A 16,059-nucleotide genomic window follows, 5' to 3' on the forward strand; every position below is an offset into this window, starting at 1 on the left:
GTCACAGTTTCGGTAATTCATGTAAATTTTATAGAAATCATATTTGAGAGATAGGTGAATTTTACATTAACACACATTTGTTTGTATAATGTGGCTATGGTTTTTGTTATATTTGTTACAAGAATGTACTGGACAGGTGATTGTGATACAAACCGACGAGATAACATATCAAATAGGTAAGTTGAGGACTGTCTCATCTATTTCCTGTTTCGAAACGAAAATAGGTTACTAATAAGAACATTATTATTGCACTGTAATTGTTTCTAGAATGTCCTGAATATGATTTTATGTTATATGAAGCAAAAATATATAAAATATAGTTAAATTGCGAATAAACAGTAAGCTATATTTACTATTAGGTTGTGTTTTTATAATAATATTTAGGGGCTTTAAAAATGGGATCGACTATTTACTTACCAAGAGTGACATATCATTCGAAGATTGTCATGTCCTTTCAAATTTAAATTTTAACACTAAAAAGAAATGGGGGAGGCCTTTGCCCGTGGGCACACAGAATCAGTTATCGCAGTTCAACAAAAACAATAGCTATAATGTATATATTGATTCTGATATAAGGCTATAAATAAAAGGGCTTACCGACATAAACAGACAGATATCCGAAACAATTATTTGTTCTCTGAAACAAACCTAGGAGTTGAACAAGAGAACATCTCTGAGGTGTACGCACTTGCATAAACATTCAAAATGGTCGTCTCATCAATATATTTATAATATTTTGACTATATTATACCTTTGTATTCCCAAAACATTAACACCATTTACAATCAATATCTTGTTTCATGTGACATTTAGAGCGTAGTTATTTTTTATTTAATTACAGTAATTAATTGCTTTGTAATGGGGAGCATGAGAAAATGGTTGCAAAAATGTGACGGAGAGTTAATTGCCAGTTTTTCATCTCAATTATACGCCCTTGATTTGAGAACACACACTCAATGTAAATTTACATACATACATCAGTGGTGCTACAACCACTTTTAGGTCTTGACCTCAGATTTTTGAATCTGTTTCATGATCATTTTTAAATTTAATAGGCAAGTAGGTGATCAGCCTCCAGTGCCTGACACACGTCGTCGACTTATTGAGTCGAAGACATGTCGGTTTCCTCACGATGTTTTCCTTCACCGTTCGAGCAAATGTTCAATGCGCACATAGAAAGTCCATTGGTGCACAGCCGGGAATCGAACATACGACCTCAGGTATGAGAGTCGCACGCTAAAGCCACTAGGCCAACACTGCTCTCAATGTAAATTTAGAAGCATTTTTTGTCATTAAGTTTCCTACATAAATAAATGATATTTGATTTTTTGTTATATGAAACATTTACGATTTAACATATATTTCAGCCGGTATTTTCGAAGGTCAGGCCTTAACACAGCGTCTAGCATTTAATGAGAGTATGCGACATAACCATGTTAGTGGCTCAGATGGAGGATCTGATTCCGATCAAAGTAAGTACCCGCATTTGGGTGTCACAATTTCCACAAAGCACTCTCATACATCTGAAGTACATCTTGACGAAAATAGAAGCTTAGGAGCTTAATTTTTTATTAATGTATATACAAAAATAAATTTTTATTAAGTTTCGGCTTCATTATTTATTTCTTATAAATAATAGGGTACAGTTTAAATAATTTAACGAAACATTTTCTTTATTGGCGAAAACTTTTTGTCTCCTCAAATCAAATATAAAATATAATTTCATAAATATCTTCCGCCAATAATGTTACTAAGGTTTTTCTATTAACTTCGTTATCTATGGATAATTTTAAATGTCTTTTTTAAATAACAACTCTTTGGAGTGTCAGAAAATGCAAGGTCGGAAATGCAAAAAAAGCACTTGACCATTGAGTTCCGAAATCTATTTATCTATTAGTGGATTTGATTAAAACTCGTTTCACAAAACTTAAGTACACTGTATAAAAACAAAACAACTCCAACGTTAATTTATCACACTTAAAAGATGAGAATTCTTAAAAGCTTCACTTTCGTGAAAAAAGCTGTCTAGATTTTAATATTTTGTTTTAGAAATGAAGGATTGGCGACTCGACCCCGTTATACTTCAGCCGTCTCGGACCGACAGCTATTCTCTTTGGAGGAATCGTAAGGCATTCTAGATTGTTCGGAACGAAAAAATGGGTTAATTATTGCTGTCGGGCTTATTCAGTATTCTGTTTGTTGAACGGTTTTAATCTTGCGAAATACTGGAATATCTTAATCAATCAAATCAATCATTACAGATTGGTATTTTTGGCCTTATAGATTACGTATCTGAATTGAGAGAGGTACATTGTGTATCTCCGGTACAGGTCTAAAACATAATATTTGAACATTCTTATTTCATTACCATTCCAGAAATATTAATAGCGCATAGAAAATTATATTGATTCAGCCATGGTTCGTACGCTGATCTTTATGTATAACGTTAAGAAAATCTTGATTAAAACCAATGGGTACAGCTTAAGATAACTCGTAATTAACTCGACACGTCATGTATGTGGTCTCAAGAAAGATACTTATTGATATTTATTGGCTACATAAATATTTTTTCATCTCAAATATTTTCAATATTAAAGTTAGTACTATATGCATTAATTTTTGTATAATATACCTTTCAAATGTCGTTGCTAATGTTCCCTTACAGTCTGTTCAAACAAAGATATGCGTCCGATTGCCGTATTCGGTCCACAGAATCCAATATTTGACGGAGCAATTCGTGACCAATGCGCAATTGCTAACATCCCTCACATACAAGCTACGTGGCAGCCTATGGATCCCAACATCGAAGAAATGATTGCAAATAATGATGACGTAATTAATGATGACGGCAGTAATGATACGCCGGTTTTTAAAAACATTTCGATAAACTTTTATCCCGCTGCTGAAGATATTTCATACGCGTACGCGATGTTACTCAAGTACTATGGATGGGAAAATTTTGCCGTTTTATATGAAGATAACTTTGGTAAATTAATTTGTGCAAATACGGTACAGTAAAACAAAAATGTAATACTGAGAATAACCTATCTTACTAGAAATAAGAAAAACACCTTATCTACAGCATGAAGTAAAAGAAAAAATTGGCGATTAAAGTGTGGCGGAGAGTTTATTGCCAGTTCTTCTCTTCCGTTCCTGTATTTGATTACTGGCAGTAAACGTACAATTATAAGCATTACATATATATATTAATTTTTGGACGTTCATAAGTGTACATGTTACCTATACGAATAAATGATTTTGAATTTGAATAGAAAAGTATAAACTTTACATTTATTACATTAGTTTTCTTAATTTCATAAGTTCCAGCGAAGTAACAGTCAATGTTCATAGAGTTATTCAATAGAGAACACTAAGCTTTGTTTTAATTAAGCTATTAAAATATCATATAATGTTTCCTTTAATAAATAACAAAATCGTTATGATTTTTCTTTTATATTTTTTTCTATGTAAAAGCTGCTACACAATTAAAATAAACTGTGATAATATGATATATAGTCTAAATGATGTAATCTTCATAAGAAATATATATTTTCAGGACTTATGAGGATACAGAAAATTTTAGCAGAATACACGGATAAAGTACCGGTAACTGTAAGGAGATTGGATCCCAACGGAGATAACTTTAAGGTACTTGGCAGCATATATTTTGACTTCTACATTTCATACTTACCTATCATAGAATAGATAGTGTTGGGGGCATTTCGCCAAGTACTATCTTGAAAGTCAAAACTTCAAACAATTTTATACTCGTTATCTATTAATTGTGATAATTTATTCACATACAGCATACGTTTAACACATTCCCATATTACCATGAACACATGTTTTAGAACTTCCATGTGTTAAATAATTGATATCTAATTAATGTAATAAATACAAAAATCCTTTAAAAACATATTTAAAGGGGGCACATAGCAGACATCTAGCAATGTGAGTGTTTTTGGGTGGCGGTGTCAATTATCATCAGAAAGAACTCTTGTCGGTTTGCCCCAGTAAATTGATTGATAAATATTTATCATATAATCTTAATACAGGTATTTAAGGAGTTGAAACGATTCAAAGAATTCCGTATAATATTGGATTGTCATGTGGATCGAATACTCAAATATTTACATGAAGCGAGAGGTGTGAATATGATCAATCATTATCAGGTACTTATAGGAAGATTATAGTCTATTATCAAATATCTATGTTTTTCGTATACGTTTTATATTTGTGAAGAAACTGACATCGTTACAAATATATAATGAAGACGCCTAAGTTACTTAAAAGAGTTTTAGAGCAACTACTTGGCTTAATAATTATGGTTTTATTAAATAATTAAATAAGTTATTATAAATTATGTAATAGCACTTTTATCTTTATCTATTTATTTATTTACTTTACTCTAAAAAGTTAGCGAAATTAAAATAATTTTGAATATTTTATATGGATACCTTTGACAACATATTTTCGATGCACTCATGTTTTAATTGCAATTAGTACAGCTACGAATGTTATTGCAATTTCTAACTTTTTAATGGATTTCACGAATTATAATCGGACACATTCCTATATCGCTTTTTTATTTCACTGTCATACAATTATTTTTACAAAATGAATTTTAAAATGCTCTAAAATGTTTTACTTGGTACTTAATTAACTTGACTTTTCATATAGATTATATTATACAAACTCTATTATTTATATGCATGAGCATATATATGTTACCATTACAAATTATGATTACTATTTGTTTAAACACTTTACTACATATGTATGATATTAAATACTGAATGTTTAAACCATAAATATTACTACTAAAATGTGACTAATTTGTAAAAGTTCTAGTTAATTAACTTTAATACAATTGTTCCCCAGCATTACATCCTTACAACAATGGATGCATCAATTATAGCCAAAGATCTGTTACCCTTTCAATCCAACATAACATGGCTAAGTCTTACGGATTTTGATAAGTTAGAGGATGCCCAACACTTCCTGGCTACTAGAGTGGGTAAATGGGCCAGTGAAATAGTACAGTTAGACTCACCACCTGTCACTAATATAGAGGTGACCAAATTTATATTAATCATATATTACCTTATATATTTTTCGTTTTTTACAGTTTTGTAATATGTATAATATTATTTCAAGATCGAAGCCCTCGTTATGAACGATGTAGCCAATCATGTCCTCAAGGCATTACAAAAAGTTGGCGATGCGGAAAGTATTACAATAAGAGACGAGGAGTTCTGTAAAAAAGACGGCGACCCTTGGCCGCTTGGAGCTTTGCTTCAAGCTGAAATATTAAAGGTTATTTCGTTTTTGTAAAAAGATAAATTGAAACCTCTCAGCTCTTTTTACTGATTAAAGCTTTTAAAAGACCGTGTAATAAGCTTTTGTCTGATTTTATACAAGTCTATTGCAAATATACATAAATATAGATATATTATGTAGTTCTTGATTTATAAAGCGAGAAACTCTTTACAGTGTAAGTAATATAATAGGTATTTTAACAAATTAAGATAAGAAAAATACAAAGAAATTATTACAGTTTCCATGATGTTCACATTGCCTTTAGCGGTACTAAATTTAGATACTAAATGTAGTTTAATTTTAACATTTAAACATATTTTTCTGAAATGAACTATGTCTATGTCGCTCGTCTATTTCATGTGTTAACTACTACTATAGTAATTATTATATTGAATTCGTTTCATAAAAAACCGAATACTAAAGTTTATTGTTTGTGCATGCAAATAAACAGTTGTCAGCTAAAGAAGTAAAGTAACTTTATCTTACAGGCACAAACAACGGGTGTGACTGGGAACATAGAATTCGACAAGTTTGGTCGAAGATCTAATTATACTCTGTATGTTAATGAAATTCATGTGTCTACGAGACAAACTGTTGGCACTTGGATATCGTCTAACAGAGATAGTATTATTGAAGACAGACCAAGCACTAAACTCAATAATCAACAGCAGACCAGCAAACATTTTATTGTAAGCATAGCTTATTTTTATTATGAACTGAAACTGATGACAGGTTTATAGTAATACTAATAGTCTAAACAAAAGAAAAATGATTTTCGCCGCTAAACTCGACTTTTAAAAATCTTTTTATTTCGAAGAGGGTTGGTTTTAACCAACTTGAACTCTTAAATGTTTTATGGAATTTTGTATCCGAAATAATATATTATTCTTACTATTACTTGTGTAGCTCAATCTTAACGGATATTTATAAGAAAACTAGCAGACTCGGCCAAGTGTTGCTGTGGCTAATGTTTTTGTTAAATTAGTATACTATTCAAGGGCAACGGCAGCTTATGTGAAACGTTGGTAAATTTAACACAGCACCATCTGTTAGAATTGGATCAAATAATAAACAAATATTTGCAATAAAATAATATTGCGGGTAAAAATTGAAATGTAAGCTATCGTATCTTTTAAGTTATATGAAACTGCACACGGTGTGCAAATTTGATTGATATTCTTATTGTTCGGTAGTTTAGGAGTCCATCGCGGAGAAACAACGTGACACATGATTTATGTATACTTATATTAAGATGATATTACATTTTCGTCTCATTCTTGATTTTCCTTAATTAAAAAATAAATATGTCGTCTGGACTTCAAGGCTAAATCAATTTTTACAAAAAACATTACAACGAGACTGGTGGGTCGATTCCATTTATTTTCAAAGTTAAATGCTAATCCTTCAAGATGGCCCTAGGCCCAAATTCGTATGACTACTTTTTGTGGCTTAAATATAATAGTTAGAAATATATTTAAGACTTTTTTGTCAGCATTACCCAGCTTACAACTTTTCTCTTCTCAATTTTATCTCTTATCTTTTGGGCAGCGTTCGTAAGAAACGTTTTCATTCGTCAACTATTTAGATTCGAAATATATATGTGTCTATGACACACAAATAAAATTTATTTTTATTTGTAAAAAAAAATAATACCTTCTGTATATCCAGAGACTAAAGCTTAAAACTCACAAACATAACCTATTTATAAAATGACTAGAAAAACATTCTAAATTTGAAAAAATTACAGATTATATCACGCAAAGCAAAGCCGTATTTCATTGACAAAATCAAATGCCCACCTGATAACGAAACATGTGTGGAAGAGGACGCTGACGATAAATATGAAGGATTTTCTGTTGATCTCGTCAAAGCCATATTTGACAAATTAAGACAATATAATTTTAATTACACCTACTCATTTTTACACGATGAAGACAAAAGTTATGGGAAATATGACCCCGAGCAGAAAAAATGGACTGGCTTAATAGGAGACTTGCTTGATAAGGTAACCCAAAAATTAATTAATGGGATTAGCGAGTTGAAAATATGCGTGTGGTGTATATAATTACATAAAGTCTTGGGTTTACAAATTATAGATTTTTAAAATAAATTGTGTAACATACGAATATTATGATGAACATTTAGCACTGCATTAAACTAATTTCATTGATTATTTTCAGAAAGCTGACTTGGCTGTATGTGACCTTACAATAACTGAAGAGAGAAAAAGCGTGGTTGACTTCTCTGTACCATTTATGACTTTGGGAATCAGCATTTTGTACACAAAGGAAAGAAAAATATCGCCTGGATGGTTTTCTTTTCTAAACCCATACAGTTTTGACATGTGGATGCATACAGCGACTGCGTATTGTGTTGTTTCTATTGTACTCTTTGTATGTTCAAGGTACACTTATGCAATTATGCTTATACTTTTTTTAGTTACCTTATGCAAATTTAAAAATATACCTTTGAAAATCGGGTTTTTATGCTTTTGCCGAAACTTTTTCCAGACCATCAAAACGGAGATCTTCAATGTTTCACGATTATTAACTGGCAAAAATTACCTTATTACGCCACAAGCTAAATACTGATTAAAACGTGATCAATCTACGGCAAACGCTATTAGAGTAATCTACGACTTCTGTATTTTAAATTGACATTGTTGATAGAGAGGAGAGAGGACATAGTACATGCTAAGTCTCGACTCTTATCATCATTAATAGTTTAATTATTTAATTTCTGATTTCTGGAACTGCATAACACCGGATCGGAAGAGGAAACCTCTTTATATGTTAAAGTTTCCTTAAATCTTGCGAATATCTCAGATATGGATCACAATTCAAACTTATTGACTATATCTTAAAGAGCGTACAAATTCTAAAAAGGACCGCAACGCACTCGCGCACTCTGGCATCGAGAGTGTCCATGGGCGGCGGTATCACTTAACATCAGGTGAGCCTCCTGCCCGTTTGCCCCCTGTTATATAAAGAAAAATCTTGACAAATAAACCTTAAAAATTGCATAACTAGGATTTATAACGATCCTCGTTATGAAGACGCAAACAACACGTATTATGCTTTTTTTAATGTAAACTGATACAAACATCTTAGTTGGACCACTACACACTAGCGGATGTCTTTCACGAATTTTGACAAATACACTGACACCTAAAATATATTTTTACCAGAATATCACCAGCTGACTGGGAGAACCCACAACCATGCGACAAAGATCCAGAGGAACTTGAGAATATATGGAATTTCAAAAACTGCGTTTGGCTTACTATGGGTTCCATAATGACACAAGGATGTGATATTCTACCTAAGTATACAAATTAAATGAATAAAACTCATTGATTCAACCAAGTAACATTTTTAGTATTACTATAAAATTCAAAAATATAGAAAATGCTTCTGGAGACCTCATTTATGTAATTTATGTTAAAGCTTTTATTACTTTTCAATGTAATAAAAAATATAATTCTTAAAAGACCGGTAACGCACTCGCGAGCCCTCTGGCATTGAGGGTGTCCATGGGCGGCGGTATCACTTAACATCAGGTGAGCCTCCTGCCCGTTTGCCCCCTGTTCTATAAAAAAAAAATATGGAATCAAACAAAAGTGCAAACCCATTCTTAAAAGGCCGGGAACGCACTCACGAGCCCTCTGGCATTGACAGTGTCCATGGGCGGCGGTATCACTTAACACACAAATTTTATTTGTGTTCGTTGTTTTGCATTGTGTTGATGTTATTATTTTTTAGCAAAACATTAGAGTCTAGCTAACCAGCGCCTCTAACGGCGAAAATGTAACAATTTTGCATGCATTTAGTTGTATACTTCATAATTTAAACAGTGTATATACATGAATCTGGCCTGTATTGTGAAAAATACCTGAATGTGTCATGTATTTTTGTTGGTATCATATGGTACAATGAATTTTACGATGTAACCACGTCATTTACCTATTATGAATATAGTTTTTATAATAACCGATAATAATTATACATACTAAAATATATTGTTATTAAACGTTAACCTTTGTTGAGGTCTTGCTTTCTAATGAAAATCTTATTTATGATTTTCACTTTTAATATCTACTTCCCTAAGCTCTGAGTATTGAAAAACTCGTTCGAATCGGCAACGCATTGCAGTCTAACACGTACGGAATAAATTATTAGAATTTCTTGTCTTCGATTTCCGACTTCAATTCATATTCAAATAACTATTAAAATGATTTATATTTTGTCTTTTATTTACATAACTTTTACACATTTAAAGAAAAACACTTTTTTAACGGATTATAGATATGTATTATTATATTTAAACTTATAATTATTTGTACATAATTTTAAATTTAAACCGACGTTTCGCGTGCTTTACAGCGTGCGTGGTCACGGTGACTGAAGACAAAGGTGTTAAATGTCAAAAAGTATTACAGCTGCAGAAAATGTTGTGTTATCTGTATTTATTTCCCCGGAGTTGGTATCGACTAAAAGATGTAGGGTTTTTGCAGAAATTGCTCACGGTGTCCTCCATTTTCGCGGGTTGTTTATTTTGAGATTTTAATTTGGATATTATTGGATCCCAGGTGTTTGAAAATCTTTTAGTCGATACCAACTCCGGGGAAATAAATACAGATAACACAACATTTTCTGCAGCTGTAATACTTTTTGACATTTAACACCTTTGTCTTCAGTCACCGTGACCACGCACGCTGTAAAGCACGCGAAACGTCGGTTTAATTTTAAAATTATGTACAAATAATTATAAGTTTAAATATAATAATACATATCTATAATCCGTTAAAAAAGTGTTTTTCTTTAAATGATTTATATTTTCTGTTTTTATAGCACAATTTAAAGACTATCTTAATGAGTAAATTAATCAAGTAAACCTTATTTAACTGACAACCTTAATAATCATTTATTAAATCACATTCTTTTGAAATTGTATTATATATACTTCGCAAAAAAATTGGATTCGTTCCATTTAATGAGACCTTGATATTGACTTGAATTTTTCATTTACTATATTTAATTGAAATTTCAGAGCAATTGGTTCACGATGGGTCTGTGCCATGTGGTGGTTTTTCGCCGTGATCGTGTGTCAAACGTACATAGCCCAACTGTCAGCTTCTATGACATCTGCCCTAGAAAATGAACCGATAAACAGAGTAGAGGATCTAGCTAAGCAAAATAAAATTCTCTATGGCGCTATTCGAGGGGGATCTACTCTAGACTTTTTCAAAGTAGGATTACTTAATAGCTGATTTACGTAATCCCTTCTAACATAGACATAACTAGAATAAACTGTGGTCTTTCTTCTTCACAAAATACATTTTATCATTGTTTTTGACATTCTAGATATAATTTTTTTACCATTTGTGTGTATCAATCAACAAATCATAAGAGCAAATTTCTATATTTCAACGGATGTAAATGTACTAATACACATTAAATTTTTAAACAATTTTTTTATAATATAATATTAATTAAGAAAGTGTTATACCCGTGAACAATTGTAAACCTTTCTTTGATGAATAATTCTATTTTTAAATGCTTTCTAGAAATATAAATATGCCTTTAAAATTATTGAAGCGCTACGTTGTTTCATACGTCTCTAAAAATCAGTGTTCAAAAATACACAGTCATGATTCGAACGCACTTCTGAGTTTTGAGCACGCTAAAGTCACTGGGCCAAGACTGTTTAATAAACTTTATTAATTTCTAATCTCTCATTAAAAATTCTTTTAGCTTTAAATGCAAGTTTTGCCATCTTTCAGAGTTCAAAGGACAAAATGTTCCGACGTATGTATGACAATATGATGGCCAATCCAGTTGTTCTATTAGAGAGTAATGACGAAGGTGAACGACGAGTTCTCCAGGCGAAAAGTAAATACGCCTTTTTCATGGAATCGTGCACTATTGAATACAAATTAAAAAGAAACTGCAACCTGAAGAAAGTCGGCGGTGAATTAGATTCCAAAGACTACGGGATCGCGATGCCAGCAAGTATGCTTACTATTTCTTTCTTGATCAACTTACAAAGAATTTAACTCTCCGCCACTCTTTGAAATCGCCCAGTGTTTTTGTAGTTTAAATTTTTAATTAATTGGCTAGGTCGTATAGTTTGAGCGTATAGAACACGTGTTCATTCACAGATTCCCCATTCCGAACGCATATAAACAGAGCGATATTGGAACTTAAAGAGTTTGCGATTATCGATAAAATAAAACGTAAGTGGTGGGAAGAAAAATATGAAGCAAGACAGTGCGATGTAAGTTTAATATTTTATATTATTAACAATACTGTTATAGGTTACAGTTAAAGTTATGATAACATGCGTAGTTAAGTCCGGATCATTTAGGTGTTATTACGACAGGCCGTTACTATATTATTGCCATCGTGCAAAATACAGTTTCATTAATCTCTTTTTTAAGGCAAGAATGAGTATCAGGCAACTGCGTCATATGCCTTTATTAACTAATCCTTGGCCTCCGAAATAAGAGAATCTTTGCTGGTCGGACGATACCCCTCAATAAATCGGGCACTTACGTACAGGTCTCTCGCATATCTAGGGCGATAGACAGATCGACGGCCCTACTTTGCTACGGAAAACTTTTCCGAAAGTAGCATCAAAGACAATTAGTGCCATTACTTAAGCTCATTAGAGCGCTCCTCTTAATAACCTCGAGAAGTATTTAACAAAAACTTTTAATTACGACAAAAAATATATTCTTTAATGCGAATTTATAATAATATTCGAATCAACACAAAACTTGGAGTTATAATTAAATTTAGTTGCAGACCTACTGAATTTAATTAATGAAAATTGAAACAACGTGCAGGACTGTGGTGAATGAAACATAATTAATGTTTTATACAATAATAAATCGTCACACACTCCATTCATTTCATTGTTCAAATAAGTGTATTTGTTGGTCACGTGTTAGTTAACAGAAAACTAAAATTATGAACTTCATTTAGAAAAATCAATCCGTTAGTATTATTATTTAATAAATTAACTTTTTTAGTAAAGATAATTGCATATGTATTTGCAATCCAAAAAAGCAATACCATTGGTATTGGATCTAGGCTACATAACCTCTCGCCGTAGACGATTTATTGGCAAATCAATATAATAATTTCAGGGCAACACTGACGACAGCGACGTGGAAGGAGACTTGGAAATGGAAAATTTAATAGGCGCTTTCCTGGTCTTAATTGTCGGTCTGGTGCTAAGCTTAATTATAACGGCCGCTGAATTTATGAACGAAGTACGAAACATTGTTATCAGGGAGCAGGTAGGTTCACTATCCTAACCTAATTACAAGCTTTTTAATATCAAAGATAATTCAACAATAATTTTAAGACATAACTGATTAAATCGCATTTTTTTAGAACAGGGGGCAAACGGGCAGCATCACCTGATGTTAAGTTATACCGCCGCCCATGGACACTCTCAATGCCAGAGGGCTCGCGAGTGAGTTGCCGGCCTTTTAAGTATTGGTACTTTATCATTATATATATTTAAAAAAAACTCCTATGATAGAATTATGATAGAATGCTACCGCGAACAAAGGACACATTTCTCTTTATTGAGAAAAATACTATACTATTCCTTATCAACAATATCGAAAAAAACTTTCGAACGTTTTATGTATGCAATTACAACCGAGTTGTAATTGCATACATAAAACATTATATTTATAAAAATTACCCTACATACTTTTTAGTAAGAGAAATAATGGCATTGAAATGTTTTAAAAATTAGCAATATTCGATTTTTTTTTAAAATACGATTTCCTTTTTTCAGGTATCTCACAAAGAAGTTTTTATGAAAGAGCTAAAGGCGTCGTTAAACTTTTTCCAACTCCAAAAGCCGGTTCTTCGCAATCCGAGTCGAGCACCATCCATTGCCTCTGACACCACTGAAAATAATATGAAACGAGCTGCCAATATTGAGAACTTCATTGAATTCGAGAAAGAACCTATGTGAAATCTGTTTTGTGTTAAAACTCATACTTATAACGAAGAAACTAACATAGATATAAAACTTACAATTATTGTTAATTAATTATATATTTTACTTTTATTTTTGTCGAATATTTTAAAATTACACTTGCCACAATTCTTCGCTTACCACATTCGATGTTTGGCCTGTCCTGTAATATTACATGCTATTCGGACAGCCGAATACTCGGCCAATATTTTTTGAAGAAGAAAATCTAACTGACTGTATTATGATGAAATTCTTATAGTCGTTAAAGTAGTCAGGTGAACAACTTGTTTTGAACAATTTAATACAAATTACAAACAATACACTCTAGATTTTAGGCCTTTTCATACAAATGTAATTGAAACGACGGACGCGATGCATGAAACCGAGAGAACTAAATAGGAAATATATTTTTTCTGTCACAAGTCAATCAATACAAGAATGACATGTTTTTAACAATTACATAATTAAAGTTTTCGCAATTACACTCAGGGCAAACATACATATATATTTTTTGTTAGGTATAAAAACGTCGAATTGTATCATATGATATTATTTAACAAAATCATGAATAACTTTTATAAAATTAAAAATAAATCTTTTTTTATATCTAAATAAAACTAAGTATTAACTACATATAACTATTGGTCGTGTACCAATGTTTTATATTTCGGGCAACTCGATTGTGGGTAAGTTCCATGGATCTGGTAAGCGCCGCGCGTTTTTTAATTCTCATGTTGTTTTCACACATGTATTTTTTCTGTACCATAAATAATATAATATAAAAAAATACCTTTATTTTGGAACATAAGATCATCAAGGTATCACTTATTTCACGTCAATAAATTCGAACCTGTAGGCATCCCTACTCATCGGCAAAGAAGACAGAGGGTGGCCGACAGAAAAAGCCGGCGTAAAAAAACTCTCGGTACTCTTAAGTATCAGAATGTCTTCTTGAGAGCAAAAATAAATTACTAACGTAAACCGAGAGTAAGTTGGTATTGTGCGGATTTCTAATAAGCTAAATGCCTAATCACTGTTTATTTTTGGTAACGAAGTATTTTCAAAAAGCTTTATCACACTAATTATATTGACTTATTTGTATAATAATCTATTTCTTTTGACTTCAATAATTTGTAATAATTGAATAGGTCGTTAATTAAAAAAATTGTAACAACCTTTGTGAAATAATTACATTTCTATTGATGTAATAATTGTAAGGACGAATATTATTTCATATAAAAAGATCCCTTTAGCAATTAGTTTTTTAAGAATTTTATAGTCTCCATTAATTGACCTAATTCAATATAAATAAAACCCCACTGGGTTTTATTTATATTAAATTAGTCCACGAAGGTGATTATTTCCCTAATATTTTTTCATTACAGTTAGCCATCGCCTGACACATGCCATTGCTATGACCTCATGCATTATTTTTTTCAAGCGATTTCTTGTTTACTATTACCGTTTGGGACATCTATTCCATTGTTTTACACTCGACCTCTGTTACTAGGATAAACAATGATTATTATGTATATAAACACCTTAATAAGCTGATGCGCCCGTATTTTGAGATTTGAAGAAAAATCTAATCTATTTTAACAATACTCCCATAAAATAACTATCTTAAATACATAGAAAAACTCCTACATGAAATGTACATATAGAGAAACCTCTCCGATATCGAGTGAGTCGTCTTTACGCATAGTAATTCAACGGCGCATTTGTCCCAGTCGTAGGTACATTACTGAAAGTCACGGCAAAGTAAGATACCTGCTGTTATTGTTATCTCTTTACTTCGTTCGGTCATAACTTCCTGTACGCCCAAACCCAACAACCTGTCTTAATCCATTTTTGACCATCTGCGATAGACATCTAAATCCAAATATTAATAAAAGTGTGCTAATAACCAATCGACGGATATTAATAGCCATCTTTCGATACATGCTATCCATGGTAGGTCGGATCGGTGTATGTAGATAGACCTTTGTATAAAAATGACGATTCAACTTTGCCAATATCCAATATCCAATTGATGATAGTTAAAATCTTAAGATTTTAACTAACATCAATTTTGAAAATAATTAATAAGCTATTTCATGTTTTGAACACAGATATGTATATTTTAATATTATTTGCATGGTTTTATTTACTTTTTTTCTTTATATTGATTATCAAATATAAGTGTAAAGAGCGAAATTATAGATTGCATTCTATCCGACCCCAAAAATGGTTTGTCTTCGTAGGGTTGGGTTATTGGGATGGTGATAGGAGATCGATCGACTGTCACGGTCTGATACCCAATAATAAATCCACAATCTACGAATCTAGATTGAAATCAATCTGAGTTGGTGGATTAATTATTGTCGTGACTTAGTCACACCAGCGGGTTGGTGATCTGCCCGCTATCTTTTGCCTTGCATCTTGCAATAAAAAATAGCTTATCCAGCTTATGTGCTTGCAATGGGTGAAATGACCAAATGTAATAGTTGATTCTGCCTAATTTATAGATTGTTTTCTTTTAGCAGTTCCTTCAAAGAAGCTTTCACTAATACCACATCTCAAGTTTATGTATTTGCGTACGATTTTTAATTCATAATAAAGTAATTACTTATTAATTTAAAGGCTATGTTTAATTTTACCTCCAGTATTCTTTCTCTCATAAACTATAACAAAAATATTTTTTGCGGTTTTTAAACGCTATTATAATATAAATATTAAATTAACAAATCAACAGAAACA

The 16,059-nt window shown here is 31.7% G+C and overlaps 1 protein-coding gene across 1 annotated transcript; it reads left to right on the forward strand.

Annotated features, from left to right (window-relative positions):
* Nucleotides 1–4: 4 nt before the first annotated feature.
* LOC110993305 (glutamate receptor ionotropic, kainate 2) lies at nucleotides 5–14,466 on the forward strand. The gene is made up of 17 exons (XM_045634635.1): nucleotides 5–176; nucleotides 1,368–1,472; nucleotides 2,050–2,124; nucleotides 2,666–2,986; nucleotides 3,557–3,648; nucleotides 4,056–4,172; nucleotides 4,882–5,073; nucleotides 5,158–5,316; nucleotides 5,808–6,008; nucleotides 7,067–7,324; nucleotides 7,500–7,723; nucleotides 8,507–8,644; nucleotides 10,369–10,567; nucleotides 11,102–11,330; nucleotides 11,480–11,595; nucleotides 12,470–12,622; nucleotides 13,135–14,466. Exons 1-17 carry the CDS (start codon nucleotides 89–91, stop codon nucleotides 13,315–13,317), a joined length of 2,850 nt encoding a protein of 949 aa, XP_045490591.1. The 5' UTR covers nucleotides 5–88; the 3' UTR covers nucleotides 13,318–14,466.
* The last annotated feature ends 1,593 nt before the right edge of the window (nucleotides 14,467–16,059 follow it).

This window comes from Pieris rapae, chromosome 3 (genome assembly GCF_905147795.1).
Source record: "Pieris rapae chromosome 3, ilPieRapa1.1, whole genome shotgun sequence".
Taxonomy (NCBI): Eukaryota; Metazoa; Arthropoda; class Insecta; order Lepidoptera; family Pieridae; genus Pieris; species Pieris rapae.

Coding starts and splice junctions, on each gene's coding strand:
- LOC110993305 (XM_045634635.1), top strand. CDS start 89: ATGTGGCTATGGTTTTTGTTATATTTGTTACAAGAATGTACTGGACAG. Junction 4,173..4,881: donor ATATGATCAATCATTATCAG/GTACTTATAGGA, acceptor ATTGTTCCCCAG/CATTACATCCTTACAACAAT. Junction 5,317..5,807: donor TTCAAGCTGAAATATTAAAG/GTTATTTCGTTT, acceptor TTTATCTTACAG/GCACAAACAACGGGTGTGAC.